This window comes from Neolamprologus multifasciatus, chromosome 1, assembly GCF_963576455.1.
Source record: "Neolamprologus multifasciatus chromosome 1, fNeoMul1.2, whole genome shotgun sequence".
NCBI lineage: Eukaryota > Metazoa > Chordata > Actinopteri > Cichliformes > Cichlidae > Neolamprologus > Neolamprologus multifasciatus.
Genome location: NC_140439.1, coordinates 34,337,406 through 34,357,827, shown reverse-complemented (window position 1 = coordinate 34,357,827; position 20,422 = coordinate 34,337,406). Strand labels below are relative to the sequence as shown.

At 40.4% G+C, this 20,422-nt stretch overlaps 1 protein-coding gene across 1 annotated transcript in view; it reads left to right on the top strand.

Annotated features, from left to right (window-relative positions):
• Positions 1–20,422, top strand: part of itfg1 (integrin alpha FG-GAP repeat containing 1) — a 178,287-nt gene that overhangs the window by 134,787 nt on the left and 23,078 nt on the right. The window contains exon 14 of the mRNA XM_085155842.1: positions 2,114–2,192. Coding sequence (XP_085011968.1) covers positions 2,114–2,192 — 79 coding nt within the window. The remainder of the gene's footprint in view (positions 1–2,113; positions 2,193–20,422) is intronic.

Genomic DNA, 20,422 nt, shown 5'->3' with positions numbered 1-20,422 from the left:
TTTTCTTTTTGTGTGTGTGGTGGTGGTTGCAGTGCAGGACCAAATACCTCTTTAGGATTACTTTGGTCACTAGCAGATTGGAAAACACTGGCTTGTCTGCAAACACTAACCATGTATTGGGCGAGTTGCAGTGAAATTTCAAAATGTGAAAAATGTGCGACACAAACCGGAAACAGAACACACTCTGTCAAAGTAAAAGTTGTGCCTTACTACTGCAATAGTCACATTTGAGTTGAAAGTTCCCGTTTGGAATTGTGACACTTCTCACAGTTATTTAGTGAGTAGTTTGTAATTGCTGCAGACAAGTTGGCATTTTCCATATTAACTAGTTGTATTGCTAATATTATATACTAGCAACCAAAGCAATCAGAAGGAGTTTTTTTTTTTTTTTAGTGCAGCGCAATATACCACTTTGCAACCAATTTTACACTAGTGACAGCCCGCAACCACTCACTGACCAGTCTCAGGCTCCGTCCACACGTAGCCGGGTATTTTTGAAAACGCAGATTTTTCTATGCGTTTGCACCTTTCGTCCACACGTAAACGGCGTTTTCGGTCACTGAAAACGGAGATTTTTAAAAACTCCAGGGTGGATATTTTCAAAAACTCAGGTTTTGCATTTACGTGTGGACGAGAAAAACGGAGAAAACGCAGCGTCAATGGTGTGCGCCTTTTTTGACGTCACACTGTGCGCCACGTTATTGTTTCGGTGAAATGAATTTCTACAATACTGTTACTGTTAATTGTACTCTCTGCAGTTTTTAAACTCTTACATATACACACACAGTTACTGTCCCTCCACACATACGACTCGGTTCTGCTTCTATGCCCCATCCTTGTTTACGAGGCTTCTAGACTTCTGATTGGCCAACATTTCTGCACGGTTAGGAATATATCGCCACCTGTTGCTTTGGCATGTTCCTAGCAGCGTTTTTCTTCATTTCTGCGTTTACGTGTGGACGGGATTATTTTTTAAAACGAAAACGGAAAATCTCAGTTTTCAAAAATACCCGTGTACGTGTGGACGTAGCCTCAGAAAACACTTTACCCTAGGGATGGGTACCAGGGGTGACAGTTAGCAATCAGTGCACAGTGACTACCAATAACCATTCACAACTGACTGTTGCCAGCCGTCCTCTAGGGCTGTGTGAGTGGGACCTAACCGTGGTTGTGTCGAGGGCTCTTCAGTGATGTCTGGTGTCTTGCGTAGATTGCTTTAAATGCCCTTTAAGCACATATGGCTACTCATCGCATGTAGGTGGATGAAGAAATAAACAGAAAAAAGCCTGAAACAAAGCAGCCAGTAACATCCACTACTTGTATTGCCTCTCACCAGTGGAAAGCCCTTTACAAAACACGTTAACTTTGGCATCAGCACAGGCTGCTGGTGTTCGAGTTGTTTTTGTGTTCTGTCTGTCTACTCTTCCGCCCGTTTGTTGTCTAACTGAAAGGTATGATGAATGCTGTAGACGAGTGGAGCTCGTGGCTGTTTCTACTCCTCTCGTCTCCCATCCATCAAACCTCCTCTATCTTTCATTTCACTCTCCCACTCCTCTTCTTTTTAGTCACACCTCTCTTCTGCTGTCTTTCTTTCTTTCAGCCCACTAGTCTGCTCCTTATTGCACTCTTTCCTTTTTCTTTTTTTTTTATACCTCATTTCTATTCCTCTCTCACCCAACTGCTGAGTGTCACAGCATAAAGGCCCAAGTCTCCCTTGCAGCGTGTATGTGTGTATAACAGGCTCATGATTAGTTGATGTAAAGCGAAGGATGGCGCGACAGATCTCTTCATTAGTTGTCATCCCTTCATAATGAAGAGATAATATGAGAGATGAGTATCCACCCACACAGGCACGTAAACATGCAACCGTCACACTCATTTATGCTCAGTCAAATCAGCTCGGTCCGACCTTTGCGTGTTACCTACTAGTGGAAATAAAACTGAAGAATGACTCAAGGTCACTTGTGCCTGTATCACTTCCACCGCACCCTGATTGTTTCTCTCGGTCCTCTTTTTCACCTTCACTGACAGATAACTGAAGTGAAAACAGATTGAAAAATATTAGCTGTTGTTCGATGTCTTATTTATGTGTCTACATGTGTTTTTTTGTCAGCCTTTTGGTGTGAACCAGCCAGGTCCCTATGTCATGTACACCACAGTGGATTCTAATGGTTACCTGAAAAATGCATCAGGTAAGACCTTTTTTATTTTTTGTGTGGGGTGGGCTGATCTTTTCCTGATCATTCTAAATAACTCTGTAATGATGTAGAATAGCCAAAATAAGCGTTAATTTCTTTGATATGTTACCACCTCAGCTTTAGCACACCAGCAACAATTATACCTGATACCTATTAATAACTTAACCTTCTGACAGTGACGGCTGTCCTTTGTCTGGCTGAACTCCACAGGTGTGTTTTGGAGGATATTGGAGAAAGTAGAGACTTTGAAGAAGAGGGGCATATTGATTTTTATTTTCTTGCTTTCTCCGTTTATAAGTGAAAATAGCCTTTAAGCTTTTTAGTCTCAAAGATTAAAAAGGCTGAAATAGAAAGGGCAGCTGAAATAATGGAAAATATAGTGCTTCACAAAGGTGCTGTAAAGGAAAAGAAAACAAATGAGTTTGATGTGTCAGATCTGTCTCATCTGACCTGTCGTAATGCAGTTTTAAAGTGTTAGTCCATGTTTACTGGTATTATGACTTAAATATGAAACCTGGAGTTACTGCATTGGGTCTGTCTGTGGGATACAGATTTCTTATATTTTGTGGAAGACTATCGTAGAAAAATACTGTGAAAGCTTGCAAAACACTCGGGGCCCTGTTTCTCCTCTGAAGTGCTTTCCTTGCTGAAGCAACACTCAGAAAGCTGTAGCTTCCTCTGTTTTTTTTCCTTTTTTTGATACTTTTTTTTACTTTGGATTTAAGTCCAAGTTACTTGTCTTTCTAGAAAGTGCCAGCATCACACAACAGCTGTTTTCTTGTTGCTGTTTATTTTGTCATGCTGCATCACCTGTCACCCTCCTTATAATTCTTGAAGACGTTCATGATCGTATGAGGCCATAGTGACTGTTTGTTATGGATGGAACTGGTTAGGAGAACTGAACTGAAAATATGTCGCCTACTGACAAACAGCTCCGCTTCATGTAAGCTCGAAGGACTGTTCCTTGCACATTTCACTCTATTATATAAATTCCTCTTGAAAGTCATGTCCATAATTACTTGGACAGTGACACAGTTTTTGTAATTTTGCCTCTGTCCACCACCCCGTGGATTATAATTCAAGGGGTTTTACAAAATATTCTGTTAACTGTAGTTTGAGCTGTTAATGCTTAACAGCAATTGAACAAATTAAGAAAAATGTAAATATTGGGATGACGTTTACTTGGAAGAAAATCATTTGTAGTCAGTGACTGCCAAATGCTGTTTCAGTAGCTGCTTAAGTTTCTGCTTGTTCGTGGGTCTCTCTGCATTCAGTTTTGTATTTATTCACTGAAAAGCTGCTCTACTGGTTTGAGATCAGGTGACTGGCTTTGCCATTGAAAAATATCCGTTATTTTGGCTTTGTTAGGAGAGCTGAATTAAATTTCTGTTTCCTGTTGAAAAACAGCTCTTCTTGTATGTTCAAAGGACTATTCTTTCCTTAGTACGGCTACAGATGCTTTTGCACTATGCTTTGTTTTTGTCAACCGCTGTCAGTTTTGAACCCATTCTCACTCCCGAGGCATAATATACCAACGATTTGTCACGTCCTGTGGCAGGAGGAACGCGAAAGGTGACCTTTTGCATTCTTCTGCTACACGCCAGGTTATGGATTAAATCCAGTAGAATGACGCTCCAGTGGTAATACACGTTCCAGCCCCAACCATAACCTCATCCCTAACCTTAACCACGACTTCAATGACGTTAGATAGTGTTTTCCAAAGCGATTTAAGTAAAATTAACGATTCTCATGTTTCCTAATTTTTCTTATCTCGTAATATAGGGACGTGGTGGGTGCCCGGCACCGCAGTATACCAACGATTTGTCACCTAGCGTAAAATGTTACTCTTTGAGAGTGAGAGCGTGTTGCAGTTTTGCAGCAGTTGGTTTAATCAACGCAGATAGTTTACACTTAAAAACTTGTACTTCTACCAGCACTCACATTATCAACAAACACTAGTGACCCAGTCCACCTGGCAGCCATACAAACCCATGGAATAACACTGCCTTCATCATGTTTGACAAGTGATACAGTATGCTTCAATCATGAGCTGTTTGTCTGCTTCTTCATGCTTTTCTCTTCCCATCATTCTTGAACACATTGGTTTGTTCTTCCCACAGTGTTTTCAGTACTGTGCCAGATCTTTCAGATGTTTTCTAGCAAAGTGTAGTCTAGCTTTCTTGTTCTTGAGTGTAAATAGTAGTTTAAAATTTGTTGTTAAGCCTGTATTTCCGTTTATGAAGGTATCTCTTGATTATAGACTTTGACATTGAGTGTCTTGACATTCAAGACCACATCAGACAGTCTTCAGTCACTCACGTTTTACTGTTTCTCTTATAGGTTTATTTTGTTTTTTCAGCCTAATGTTGGCCTCATTATGCAAACAAATTACTCTTTAAACAGTTAATGCAATTCTTTTGAATTAAAGCTGAATGTCTGCACGTCAATCATATCTTGATTGTTTGCTGTAAAATCCACTGCGGTGTTGCAAAGAGGAAAGAAAATTACAAAAATTCTGTCCTTATCCAAATCTTACATATCTTAGGGTGTGTGGTATTTTATTAATGTCAGTTGAAAACTTTTGACTCCAGCTTTGTTGATTATATTGCTAAAGCCAGTAGGATCACTGGGTCATTTTATATTTAGCAGCCCATGAGGTAACGAACTCTACGCTACTCTACTGCTTAAGACTAATAAGGGTAGAAGTGAGGAAAAAGAGAGTGATGCATAGAAAGATAAGGGGAGACACTGAGGACAGCAATGTTGTGCTGTATTAGCTACAGTTAACATAGTTGATGTTACATTGTGGGAAGGACAGAGAAGTGGAAGAGGACATGACGCACTGACAGCCTGGGGTCAGGGATATATATAGTCTGTGTGGATTCCTCTGTGCAACATAATTCAATTTTGTCAGGTTTCATTGTTTCATTTGTCTGTTGGCACAGTTGGAGAATATACATATTTAAAGAATGAGTGGTCATTTCACAGTCTCACATCATCATTATTTCACCACTATTAGACAGCTATAAGCTCCTGTCTATGAAACTGTGCTCAAACAAATCTTCTAATAGCTGCAGAGTTTTTAGTTTGGTGCTCTCTGTCCCAGCCCCAAAACACAGAGTGGACAAAATATCACATGAACTCTGCTGTATTTAGCTGTTTCGTTCCCTCTCCACACATCCCACTGCTTTAAAATATGCAGTTAAATGGGCGTAGAGAGCAACAGTGAAGAGGGAGCAGTGTGGGGGAGAGAGGAGCACCACCTGCTCTCATACCCACTGCAGAGAAGATACAGAGAAGAGCGTGATACAGACTCCCACTTAATGTGGATCCACACTAAGCTTAGATTGTGCAAAGGTTTTAGAAATGTATACGTGGTTACGTTTTTATATTATGTTTAGCAAACAGCATTAAAACACTCTGTGCAACCGCTTAACATGAATATGACCAAGAATACAGACAGCAGGAAAATGGTGAAACTGATGTAATAAAGCAATGTGGCTTTTACTTACTGCTTCTGATTCTTTCTCATATACAAGCTGTGAAGTGTGGTGACTCTTAAACATTACATTTATCTCTGCTCCAATTGAAAATCTTTGAGTATTAATATAAAGCTCCAAGGTTTTGATCCCTAAGGTTTTAAATGCGGTCCGGGTCAAGGCTCTATGTTCTTCCCACCAAACCTAGAAATCCAGCATGCCTTTTTTCTTTTTCTTCATAAACCTTAGCTTGCATTTAGGTACTTTGTCGTGTTTCACGTAATGTGAAAACCGTGTTGTGAAGTGACTAGTTGGCCAGGGAGAATATCAAAGAGCTTCATAGCCTAAGCCAGCGGTCCCCAACCCCCGGGCCTCGGACCGGTACCGGTCCGTGAGTCGTTTGTTGTTGTTTTCAGGGTTTTTATCGGTTTTCAGCGTTATTTTGTTAGCATTTTTATCGTTAACTCGGTTTTCCTGGGTCTTTTCACGTGTGTTATGAATAACTCTTCTATTTTTCAGTAGCGGTACTAGTTTTATTTTGTTGTATTTTTCCGCGACACCTTAAAAAATATTGTCTGTGAAAATATTGTCGGGCATAAACCGGTCCGTGGCACAAAAAAGGTTGGGGACCGCTGGCCTAAGCTCACTGCAACAACTGTCCTGTTTTGATTTCTTCACACCACTGTCAGTAAGTCATTTTCAGCTGCAGCAGGCAGCTGGGGCAAGCCCACTTGAGTTCTTTTCAGCATAAATCACTAGACACAAACAGTTAGACACTAGATGGACATAGTGCAACATTTAGCAATCAAAGAGCCAGATATCTTCCTCAGGAATTGTTTGTGACAAAAACAAATGCTTTGTAACTCCTCGAGGTCTGAAGAAGTAACATTCACATCATTAATTTAAAAGATCAAAGATCATGCATCAATAATGATACGTAGGGAGGGTACACATGATTTAATCTGGACTTCAGTGTGAGAGAACAAAGACTATCAAGTGTTTACCGCTTCGAATTTAAGATTAAGCTATTTTTAAATACTGTTGAGTCTTTATAGATTCTTATTCTAGTGCAAGGGATGATGCATACAGTAAGTGTACCATAGTTGATCATAATTCATGCTACAGATATGGTAATAAACCCAAACTCTTTCATGGCTTATGTGGAACTAGGGAAGGAAATCAAAGCAATTTTCGTCAGATAAATGTGAAAATGGTTCTCAGCACTTATACAAAGAGAAACGCAGCAGTGAGTGCTAATACCATGTAACTGTGAATCTCCTGTGACCCCCCATCCCCACCCCTCAGGGAGTTTTGCTGCAAGTCATCTGTATTTCTTGTTTTTTAAAGCCAAAAATTCAAAATAAGACACATACAGAACAGAATAAAATAATCATAATGAATAGCTCCTTGCTTTCATGTTGGTCCATGTGGTCCTTCTCGTTCTTAAGAACATGGTGACATTTTGTTCACTCAGCCAGTACATCTTTGTCAGTAAGAAGTCTCTGGATCCCCAGACAGTGCTCCTGGTTTGGGATGTTCATAAAACAGACTCCCATGTATTTAGAATATCCTGGCAGTATTATAGCCTGTCCATCATAACTCCAGCTTATTCTTTCAGTGTGTGTTAGCTTGGAGTGTACAGAGAGAGAAGAGGAGGAGAGCACAAGTAGCCAAAGGCTTTGCCGGCACAACTCCCCAGACCCCTCATTTAACAGCAGCAAAGTGCTGCCAGGGAGCAGGCGTGTGTGCGTGTGTGAGTGAGTGTGTGTGTGTGTGTGGTGATTTAAAGTGTATTTATTCTGTAGCTTGTAGCTCGGGGAACAGCCAGCGAGGCTGCCAGAGATGAGCAATGATGGGGTGCACACAAACACACACGCATACACACACCCACGATGTCTGGGGCTCTCCACCGGGGCCCAACGATCTTCACTTACCCTTCACCCTCCTGAAAGGGAAAGAGAGCAGAGAGGAAAGGAGAGATTATAAAATGCTAAGAGATGGAGAGAGGACTGAGGAGGCTTAATAGAGGATTGAAATTCCAGTAGAAAATAGGAAAAGGGAATAATAGGACAGAAAGAGGCGAAGTAGTTACTTATAGGAAAGAAATACTAAGATCTAATCAGAAAAGGAGGCAGTTTGGATGAAGATTGGGGAAGAAGAAAAGCAGGTATGGTAGATGTCTATGGCAAGTTCAATCAAGCACATGGGACTGCTTTGTGTGATATGAAAATGGCACAGAAGGAAATAATTATTTTTGGACTTTTCATAGTATTTTGCATCACAGAGCATTGTTTTGCAAGTAGCTTTGAATGGACCACATCAGTAGATGTGATTTTCAAACTGTTAATTTCTTCCACGACAGAGGTCTAAATCATCAGTTTTAACACAATGAAGAAAGATGTCATGTGGATTTGTTCTTGTAAGTTACAGATATAGTTCCTCTTTCCAATAACAATAAACTGACTGAATTTGGAAAAGCAGTTTTTAAGTGCAGTTGTTGAAATTGCACTTATTTTTCCAAAGAGATTCAGGGCTCGCAAAATCGCTAGCCCGACATCCCGGGGCTAGTGATTCTTCCAATCGGGCTACCAAAATCTAACTCAGCCCTGCCCGTCGGCCTATCATAGGAAGGAAAATATATGTCTATGCTTTTGCATTCTTTCGCCAATGTAGCTGAGTAATTATGTCATTGGCATCGATGAGCCACTGTCAATATGTGACATATTGAAATCGCGTTTGAATTTGCGCTTGCTTTTTGCTTTCACTTTCATTTTGCGATCGCGCGAACGGCGTGTAGAGCGCAGCAGCACTGATTGGTGAGTGACGATTAATTGTGCACCAATTCCTCTGACATCGTCTTATCACTCATTAGCTTACTATTCAAACGCGGCAAGTGAAATCTCTCGCGGCAAGCTTAAACATGTGAGAGGTTGAGTGCGCAAAGAATCGCTGAGCGTTATGTAAGTACGTGTGTAAAAGCAGCAGGATTTACGCTGGTATTTTAGTTCTGCTCAGCCAAATAAGACAGGTCAGGGTGAAGAAGGGGCAGCCAAAGAAAAGCTTACCACAAAACAGAAAAGTTATGACAAATCAGACTATGAGGCAAAAAGAAAGTGCAGCTTTATGGTTTCATGGACAAAAGAATTTCTGTGGCTGGAATATGACGAGCTAAATAACATGATGTTCTGCCAGGTGTGTTGTGAGTTTCAGGGTGTCACGTTGATTCATTTAATGTGAACATTTTCAAAAATGTAATCATATAGTTTTTTTTTCTTTATCGATTATTTAATGGTCACTGGATTAATTGGTCCAGCCCACTTGAAATCAAACTGGGCTATACTGTATGTGAACTGTGACTTAAAATGAGTTTAACTTCCCTGTACCACAACTGAGGGGAACATCGTATATACTCAAAAACGATATAATGATCATATCACCCTCTAATCTGATTAGATTGCACTGCAGTATAATAAGTATGTGTTCATGTATTTATCTTTTCTACATTCTGCAGTGTGTGCATACTGTATTTCTATATGTGTTCTGTCTGGGTAGCAGCATGTGCATGCGTGCATACCCTAACATCTGTCTCATTGTGACCTTGTATGTATATCGTACCAGACAGTGCTGCGCCATGCCCCTTACTAAGCAGGTTGGATAGATGAGCATGGGCTGTGATTCTGACAACACCACACCTCATTATCAACTAACTCCTGCTGAGACACAGAGGGAGTGAGGGGGTGGAGATGAATAGTTGAAGTTATTCATTAACAACCTTTTTAATCCTTTTTCTCCTCCACTCTGGACACTGCGTTGTGTTCCTCTCAGGGTCCCAACTTTAGACAATCAGGGGACAGAGTTTGAATATAATGTGCCTCTATTAGCATGATCAAAACTGCAGTGTCAGGAAAAACATGTTTAGAACACATGTAAACATTTTTATTGTGAGCTCCAGTAAATTTGTTGTCTTTACATGCAACCTGGGGTCAGTTCACCTGCTCCTGGTGCTGCTACTCTGAGGTTTACTGCTTTTTTTTGTGGATTTCATTGACTGCAACAACAGAAGCAGACTGATCAGTTTAAATTTATGTCTGGAACTCTTGATGTGACCTAACAGTGAGCATGAACACCACAGCCTGCTCTGCACCAGTGCAGCATAGTGCACCACTGTCAACTTCTGTCAACACTACAGTAGACTAACCAATTTAGTCTTCAATGAACTATACTAAACTGCGTAGTATTTTCATACAATCTTGAACAATTTAAAATTACTATGCTTGAATTGTTTTATGAAAAATCTTCGGGACAACACCATGTATAGATCCTATAACTGATTAAAAAACCTAGCATAATTTGGAACCGTACCCAAGCTTTAAATAGTTGATAGTTGACTGAATTTCATTGAGCAGTCCTTACCTTTACTTCGGCATCTCTGATGAATCTATTGAAAATGAACATTTTTTTCTCTCTAAGAAAGTACAGCCCATCTGCCTTTATCTCACAGATGTAGGGTGGCTGTGGCTTAGGTGGTAGAGCAGATCAGCTACTGATCGGAAGGTTGGTGGTTGGATCCTAGGCTTCCCCAGTCTGCATGTCAAGTGTCCTTGGGCAAGGTACTAACCCCAAATTGCTTGTGAATGAGGCATGTTATATACAGCGCTTTGAGTACTCCGGGAGAGTAGAAAAGCGCTATATAAGAATGGTAAATGGCCTGTATTTACCATTAGACTAGTAAAAGCGCTATTTGTATAGCGCTTTTACTAGTCCCCCCTAGGGACCCCAAAGCGCTTTACACACCCAGTCATCCACCCATTCACACACACATTCACACACTGGTGGAGGCAGCTACAGTTGTAGCCACAGCTGCCCTGGGGCAGACTGACAGAAGCGAGGCTGCCATATCGCGCCATCGGCCCCTCTGATCATCACCAGTAGGCGGTAGATGAAGTGTCTTGCCCAAGGACACAACGACCGAGACTGTCCGAGCTGGGGCTCGAACCAGCAACCTTCCGATTACAAGGTGAACGCCTAACTCTTGAGCCACGATCAGTCCATTTACCATTTACAATCCATGTACTGTGATCCAAACTGCCAAGTTTGTGTCTGGTGATTTGTTAAGCTGTTTAAAACATTTTAAGTTACCTGCCAATTATAAAAATCACTTTGCTCGTCTTCTGTAGCGCTAGCCAGAACCCTCAGCTTGATGCTGAGGTTCCACAACAACAACGTTATTGACAACTTCAGCAGGAATGCATCCCAGCAATGAGAAGAGGGAAAAAATCTGTGGGTGCAGGTGTAAACGGGCCTTGGGATAACATCTTTTACTTAATACTGATCTCCACGCCATTAGCTGCAAGCAATTCCAGGCTACTATTCTTTTTTTTGTTTTTTTGTTTATTTTGCCACTCTTATACTTCAAAATTGAATTTGGTATGTACTGTGTGTTTTCGGTAAACGGGCGCATCAGCTGCTTCGATGGTCGTAAACCACTCTGCAAGTATAATTTCTTTTGTGTCTTCTGTGGTCAAGCAAATTTCTTAGTTTATCATTTAAATTAAGGGTTTAATGGCCTTAGTATCACAACAGCAATCAGGAGTCCGCACTTTCTCTGGAACGTGGTGGAGGACGGTTATTTTTAAACAGCTTGTCAATGTCTTGAAAGCCACTCGTGAATTTCTCAGCTGATTACAGTGAGATAAAACAGTGCTTACACTCTAATCCAAATGATCTTGGGAGCTTGAAAGATTTTTCTTATTTTGGGAAATAAACTAAGACAATACCATCACTCTCATAAATAAATTTGATGGAAAACTAGCTATTGTCCATGCCCATAACTCTTCATTACATTAGGTTGTTTCTGCCAGATATATTTTGGCCTTTAGTCCCACCAAGCTGGAAATTGAAGTAGAAAGAATAATGTTATTATGCTAACAGGGAATAAGGAAAGCTCAAGAGTTCTTCACATTGTCCAGACAGTGCAGTTATGTCTATAGTGTCAAAGACTATTTCCTTTATGTTCACCACGGACAAAGAAAGAAAGGGACATTTGAGAGCAAAGTAACAGGAAAGGCAAAGAAAGCGTAAGGAAGGAGTGCTCATAGGGAGAAGAATCGTAGCACGCCCACATCAATGTGGAGCTCTCGGTAGACTGTCCAATTAGGTTAATGAGTCCACAGGATTAGCAATTACACACACACACACACACGCTTACATACTTAACCTTTAAAAACACATGTTCACCTGCAGCAACTCATCCAAAAACATATTGATCTTGACCTTTTAAATGTTAGTTAAAAAAAAAATCCAAAAAAATTAAGCAGAGACCTCAGAGAGGAAATTATGTGAGTGCTGACCTGTCCACTTGGAACCGGTTATGTTGCTTTTTGCTGCATCACTCTGATTCCTCAAGCAGAATCCTAAAAGCCAGTTCACTTGACGTCATACTGATCTATGGGCAAGTGTACCCCTGTTCTCAGAGACCTCGTCAGGTCAATAGTGAGCGCAACCCTTTTCTCCGAAAATTTATTGCATGGTATATTGAGGATAGTCTTTAAACACACAGTGAGAATTCATAATACTGGGAGAAAGATAGGGGAGTAGGTGGATGGGAGAAATGAAAAGGGTTAAAAAGAGAGAAGATGAGAGGGTGCAGAGGACAGAGCCGCAGAGAGAAAAGGATAGGAGTGAAAATGAGGGTGGAACAAAAGACAAAGATAAGAGATGCAAGTGGAGAGAGATCAGAACCGAAGATGAGAGAGGAGAAGGAAATAATGGTGTGAAAAGAAGAAAAGAAGAGAGATAGCCCAACACCGAGATGTGGTGAATTACTATTGATCAGGCTTAGCATGTTTTTTCTCGTCTATGTTTTTCACTCCTTCACCTATCTCCCTTTGCCTCTTTTCTCTTCTCACCCATTAATCTCTCCTTTCTGCAGCTAGTTTATGGGTACCATATATTGTCAAGACTGTTTAACTTATAATATGCTTCTATTGCCTACCTGTCTGTTGTCCTGTGTGTTGCTAAACATCCTTTGGTTTCCGCGAAGCAAGTGCTCATACAGTATGCATCGAAATGGATCACAAACTTTTTCACAGAGAGTAAAACTAATCTCAGGAAGCTACAGCGTGTCCTTCAGTGTTTTTGTTCTGAGAGTTTCTCAGTTTGTTTGTTGGCTGAAGAAAGTTAACTTGCCTAAAGCAATGATATGGTTCAAGCAATATGACTGTAATGATTGTAAACGTGTCCTCATTGGATCAAAAATGTAACTCCCTGCTGAGATAAATGCCTGGACAGTTAATAAAACCATCATATTCTTTGTGTTTAGTGGGAGTTAATAAATATTAGTAGACTAAACTGAGATGGGTGGGAACACGATAAACATTTTACCTGCCATACTAGCCTTATCATTTACAACAAAGCTGCACTTAGGTACTCCATCATAGAGGCTCTGGTGTCAGTTGTTTTTGCCAATATCATGTGTCAGCAAAGATTTGTGCAGTGGTACAGAAAATTGCAAAGACTTATGTTTTCTGTCATAATAGCAAAGGCAGTGGCTAAATATAAATGGATTTGGAAATGATCAGCTTAAGAACTTATCCACGGAGACAAGTGCACATTTAATTCAATTCAGATTTGTTATTAAGAGTCCACTGTGTCTTGCATCCTCAGCAATAATATCTATAAACAGACCTACAGCGCTGCACCAAGCAGCATGCGTGTGAACTGCTGGCAGAATATTATTCTGCAAACAGAGCAGTATTTTAATCTGTTGTAGTGTAAAAACTCTTCCAAACAGTAACCTGGTACAGGAAGAATTTCATATTATAGACATGTATTTCATGCTGTAGGAAATGTTCTTAAAATGTCTTATGTAAGGCAAGGCAAGGCAAGTTTATTTGTAAAGCACAATTCAACAACAAGGTGATTCAAAGTGCTTTACAGAGACATTAGAAACAAAAACAAATAAAAAACATGATTTAAAATTGATTAAAACAAGCAAACTAACTAACTAATTAACAAACAAACAAACAAAACAGTATATAAAATCAAAACAGATAAAATCAGAACAGTAGATAAAATCAGTAGTTAAAATGTAAGTTTTGAAATTTAAGCTTAAGTGCGGATTTGGTGCTTTATTCAAATGCAGCTGAGAACAGGTGAGTCTTCAACCTGGATTTAAATAAACTGAGTGTTTCAGCTGATCTGAGGCTTTCTGGGAGTTTGTTCCAGATATAAGGAGCATAAAAGCTGAATGCAGCTTCTCCGTGTCTGGTTCTGACTCTGGGAACTGATAAAAGACCGGATCCAGATGACCTGAGGGATCTGGAAGGTTCATACTAGGTCATTAATGTATATTAATGTGAAGAAATCACCTCTGTTATCCAAACTATACACTGTTGTTAGGTCAAATGTAAAAGTCTGTATCTCATTTCTTTTCTGTGTGCCAAGAACTTAAAATCCCTCAACCCCAAAACACAACTGTTTTTCGGACTCTGCCTACAGCCCCGTGATATCCCAAATGGTGCATTTCTAGAAGATCTGTGTAAAGTTGAGGTTTTGGCTGCTGTCTTCAAATCAAGGGTGTCCAGTGCAATAGGGCTGTTCGATATAACGATATAAAAACGTCTATCGTTTCATTTTACGCTATCGTTTGTTTCGTGGTGTCGCAAAATAAACTGTTTACGGCAATATCTTTTCATCGTTTTGATGGTCACTGTAGTGGCTATATTAATTTCTTAAAGTTCTCTCTTTCTCTTATATTTAATATAACCACACTACGGACGGACAAGCGCCTGTTTTTATGCGTTGTGGTTAGCAACAACGACGGTAACAGCATCGCGTGTCCGCTTGTTTATGTTCCACATAAACCTTTCACAATAAAGCTCAAGATCCTGTTGAGACTTTTCAAAATAAACTGAATCACATGAAAAAGAGCAGATTATTTACGGATGAGAAGTAAAAAGGAGCTGCCAGGTGCTAAAAAATAAACCTTAGACTCAAACGTTAGAACTTATGTCTAAAAATGTATAGTTTCATGCATCAGTTAAAACACTCGACTCCAGCTACATGACCCGCAGCTGGAAACACTTCACGCAAGTCGAGCTGCCCGAGATTCACAGAATTTACAGAAAATGTTGCATTTTTGTGATTTATATCGTTATCGAACGATAGAATTCTTATATCGGGATATGAGATTTTGGTCATATCGCACAGCCCTACAGTGCAATGTGAGAAATGTTGACATTGATCTAAGTCGAGACTTATTCACAACTGCGTGCTTTATTTCTCTATTCTAATGATTTCAAAATCAGATCTCACTGGATCATTTTCATAATATCAGAAAAAGCAAGCCACTATGCAAGCAGTTAAATTGTTTGTCTTAAGTGTGCAGTTGAGGGGGATTGCTGTAATTTGAACACACCTGCCAATCATCTGCATTGATTATTACAAAACTCCACTTAAGTATTTAATGTTGACATGTACCATAACTTAATGACGACGTTAAACTTTTTCCCCACATGATGGAAGGTTGTCAATCCTAAGAAGCAGACCTGTATTTTTAAATGCACTCAGCACTGGCTGAGAAAACTTTTTGCCAACTCTCAGGCTTCTCCTCCTTCTGCCAGTCTTGAAGTGCACATTTATCATTCCAGACATAGCACACTGACTACTCACTTGTTTTGCTGGGTAGTACTATTGACTTAATTCATCTTGGTCTGGTTTCCAAAGTTTCTCTTAATAAGAGTATTGATGAATGCTTCCGTTTTGAGAGAATCTATAATAATGAGGTCATCCATCCAAGAACATTATTCATAACTGTATGCTCTTTTGGTTCATCAGTAAAACTCCCAACTCTTAAATGTTTTCAGGCTTCTTGACTTAAAAAAAATTGAGTTTATTTTTGATTCAGGCTGAATATTTTTCTTCTCATTTGAATCACATTTTCTTCAGGTGTTTTGTAGCTTTATTTCATTTCTTTCTACAGCTGACATGGCTGGGAAAACTGAAGTGAATACATAAAATTTAAGAAATTGTACATGTCGTGGAGCTACACTGTATTTTTTAGTAAAGGCGAGCAAGCAAGAGGGATGCACACTGTCTTTAGGTCTGTTGCTTCACACATGCAGCCATGCTTCTATTTCATTCATCATCTGGATGCAGATGTCAACATGTTTTATTGCTGTATCATTTGAGAGAGAGAGCGCAAATCTAGATGGCGATAAAGACAGAACAACTATAGAGCCCATTGCTTTTTTTTCAGTGTCTCACCACACACACACACACACACACACACACACACACATACACACGTGTGGTAAAACGCAAATCAATGTTCAGATCTTGACACCATTGTAGGGCTCTGAAGGGGGCTCTTCAGGCCAGGTGTACTGTGTGTGTGTGTGTGTGTGCGTGCGTGTGTATACGCTTCTGTCCCTTATGGCTCCACCCTACATCTCGGCAATTTGCTCCTTTTATCGCCATCAGGGGAGCAAATGGTTTCTATAGCGACGGGCACCAGGAAGTTCTCAAAAAAATGTTTCGTTTTTGAAACCCCAGGGAGTGAGAGAGAGAGTGTGTGTGTGTGTAAGTGTGTCGGCACTGCAAGCCAATTATGTTTATGACCGTATTTCTTTCCTGTATGAATTTACTGGGATCATGATATTGGTGCATTTTTCATTTTCCTGTGGAAGGATTTGCAGATGGTGTGCTGTTGCTTTTAACAGTTGTGTTTTACACGTCTGATTTTCAGATTCCTTATTTATTCTTGATTTTTTTTGCATCACTTATTGCCATCTTGTGCCCGTACACAAATTTGACTCGGTTTCAGACTGATAAACATGACATTGTTATTCTGCATGTGCCTGGCCAGAGGTGATAGAGCCCAGAGACAGGATGTGTCATAAGATCTCGGCAGATGGACACACACAAACGTGTTGAAGCTCCCTCAGAGGCATCCATGTCCTCTCTCTGTCCGACTTTCTCTCTCATCTTTGTCTCACTCTTTTTCTTTTTTTTTGCTTTCTCATGCCCACAAGGAGTTAAAATGTGTCAGCTTAAATATCATGGGGGTGGGCTTGTATCCCAAAAGCCTTATCAAGGTCCTAGCTTGCATTCTGTTGTGAGGAAAACAAGGTATGATGGTGTGAGAGGAAGTGAAATACATTTTATAAACTAAGAAAAGCACTTGCTCTTCAACCCACATAGAGTAAAATGCAATTAACATAAAGTAAAATGAGATTCCACTCAGGTACATCGAAGTCATTTAATTTGCTGTGTTCTGAATTCGTTTCAGCCTAAAGTGTTATCTCAGGAACTGTGACTAGCATACAGGTGTCAAAGAATACACTCAGTTGTGTATCATATGCCAAAACTGGCAGTGAGTCAAAACAGAATGAAAGACTATCAGAGTTACCACAGTTAGACTTTGCACAGGAGGGTGCTCATTCAAGAATGAATACATAAAATAACACAAAAGTGCTGCACTAATAATGATGATTTAGAGTGAAAAATAATAATTTCCATAATTTGTTAGACAAAGACTATTTTTATACACCGCTACAGTGGATTTTAAATCTTTCAGCTTTAATTCAACGGGTTTTATAAAACTTGTGCATTTTCAGAGGTTTAAAATGAATCGACAAGCGGTTTTATAGCCAGGCGAGGCCTGTCAAGCTCTATAATCGGGAGAGGTCTTCATGAAAGAAAGTACAGAAGATTTAGGTGCAAACCTTATACTCAAGAACAGGAAGCCAGGATAAGACTTTCAGAAAATATTTTTTAAAGTCTGCATAGTTTAGAAAGAAGAAACCAAGATTAGAGAGATAAAAGGAAAGGAACGGCTCATGATCCAAAACATGCCATATCACTGCCAGTGGTACATGGGCCAGTAGTGTTTACTGATGATGAGACTGTTGGTAGAGGTAGCAGGATGAGTTTTGAAGTGTTTAGCACTATACTCTCTGCTCAGATTCAGCCGAATCCTGCATAACTGATCAAACAGCACTTTAGTGACCATGTCAGTCACCTGATTTGAACCCGATATAGCATGTTTTTTAGTTATTAAATACAATACTGAATGTAGAAACAAGCTAAATGTGATGATGGCTGTAGTAAAGCCCTGGATGGGCATCTCAAGGGAGGAAACAAAGAATTTGCTGATGTCCATTGGTTCTTCACGTCAGTCATTGACTACAAAGGAGTTTAATGCAAGTATTGTGTTCTTGCAATATGTTCTGCAAACATTTGATTCAGTTCAGCTTTACTTGTATAGCATCAAATCACAGCAGCAACCACCTCAAGGCGCTTTATATTGTAAGGTAAAGACCCTATAATAATACAGGGAAAACGCCAACAATCGAACAACTTGCTTTGAACAAACATTTAGTAACAGTGGCAAGAAATATCTCCTCTTTAACTGGAAGAAACTGTGACAGAAGCTGGCTCAGGGAGGGGCAGCCATCTGCCTTAACCATTGGTGTCAGTTTTAAATTACCACGTCTCATGTGGTATTATATATACATAGTGAATCTATGGTAATTTGGACTTGAAACCTGTTATCTCCTCAATTATTGTTTTGAAAAGTCTTATTTATATATTATCTATTTAAAAACATTTCAGTTCAGCACTCATCTCAGTTTACTTTAGTAGGCGTACAGTCGGTGGCATTTCCAAATCTTTTATTTTACTTTCCTTTGTCTCAAAATAATATAAACACAAAATAATAAAAAAGACATTAACGTGTTTTGTATTCTACCAATCCATGTTTGGAGTAACAAGGTGGATGATCAAGTTCAGTTGTCAAAGGAGCTTGCAAAGAAAAGCATCTGGACTTCTTTAAGTTACTTGAAGACGTTTCACCTCTCATCCGAGAAGCTTCTTCAGTTCTAAGGTCAAATGGTGGAGAGTCCCAGATATAAACCTAGTGGGAGTATCCCCCCACAGAGGGACAAAAGGACCCCCTGATGATCCTCTAATCGCCTGAGCCAAGGTGTGAAACTGGGTGTGGGTCCCAATCTTCTCTGTCCGAAATGTGAACATTGGCATCCTCAAAAGAGTGTCCTTTATCCTTAAGATGCAAGGTAAGGAGACAAGGATAAAGGACACTCTTTCGAGGATGCCAATGTTCACATTTTGGACAGAGAAGACAGATGGTTTGAAAGAGGAGTGAAAGACGCCATCTATGTCCACTATGAGCGACCATCTTTGAACAGAGGCGGTGGTTTACGACACCAACTGTCTGCCATCTATAATCCAGTTTTGAGATCCCTTCCCAGACGCCTTAACGCCCACTCACATCCTGGGCCATCTGACCGCAGGAATTCGCATGATAAGGTGGGGCCAGGTTTCACAATGAACTCACCCGAAACTCTGGCTGATTGGGACCCACACCCAGTTTCACACCTTGGCTCAGGCGATTAGAGGATCATCAGGGGGTCCTTTTGTCCCTCTGTGGGGGGGACACTCCCACTAGGTTTATATCTGGGACTCTCCACCATTTGACCTTAGAACTGAAGAAGCTTCTCGGATGAGAGGTGAAACGTCTTCAAGTAACTTAAAGAAGTCCAGACACTTTTCTTTGCAAGCTCCTTTGACTACAATGACCTGGATGACTGAGAACCTTCACAGACATATCAAGTTCAGTTCTAAGCACTTAAGCAAGATTTCGAAGACCTTTTTATATTATACTGTGTTTTATATAGTCGTAAAATGAAATGTAATACTTCAATGAAGAGCAACTTTTTCTTTTCATTCTATTATATTTTTCTTTCCTCTTTCTTTTGGCACAAATTGGGTTGGACCCTGTGGCTATCTGTGTACTTTCTTTCGTGGGCGTGTGGTCTTGAGTGCTTGCTTGTCGATGTGTTTGGCTTTGGAGCAGTAACTTGTTGAATCGAAGCACATCATGCTGCCCACAAGTGTGTCTGTGTTTAAAACTTGAGAAAATGAGAAGTCCGCACAGATGTACACACACCAAGGGTGACTGCTTGTGCTACTTCGAATCCGCTTTGTCTTCTTAGAGATGGATTGTAGGCTGTCAGTCATGTGTGCAGGGTGCAATCTCCTGCCAAGACCTCCGCTGGCTCTGCTATTGGAAGATAGGACAGAAATGCGCTTGCTCGCATATGCACAAGCGCACACAAAATGCAGACACTCCGATACACTGCTCTGCATAATACCCTTTGCCAGCCTCCCCGTGTTGTGAAATGGCTTTGCTCCAGCCGTGGCCGTGTTTGTTAGCCAGTCTATTCAGACACGCACTCGCACAGTACTCAGCAGACGTTAAGCCAGGCTCCCTGCCTGCAATATAACCCTGCTTGATCCTCCATCACACACACGCGCACACACACACACTCTCTCACCCACTCTACCCTGCTGAGTGGCGGGCTGCAAGCTATCCACCTCTTGCCCACAAACGAGGAGAAGCCTTCTGTCAAAACCATCAAACCAAACCTGGCCTAAAGGTTCAATCCCCTCAAAAATCCCCTTTTGTTCAGCACCATGGCTCTGAGGTTCTGTGTGAAGCAATCAAGTGGGTTTTTTTTCACAACTGCAGGATAGAGAACAGAGAAAAATTCATCTGCCAATAAATTATTGATTGTCAACTATAACAAAAATAACCCTAAAGGCTATTTAATTGTTTAGATTAAAGACAGAAGTGGTTAACAAGAGTTCCGACTTGTCAAGTTAAGCAGCAAAAACTCTATTAAGTTTACTTGGTTAATCCGCCCACTGTGTTATCCTCACACA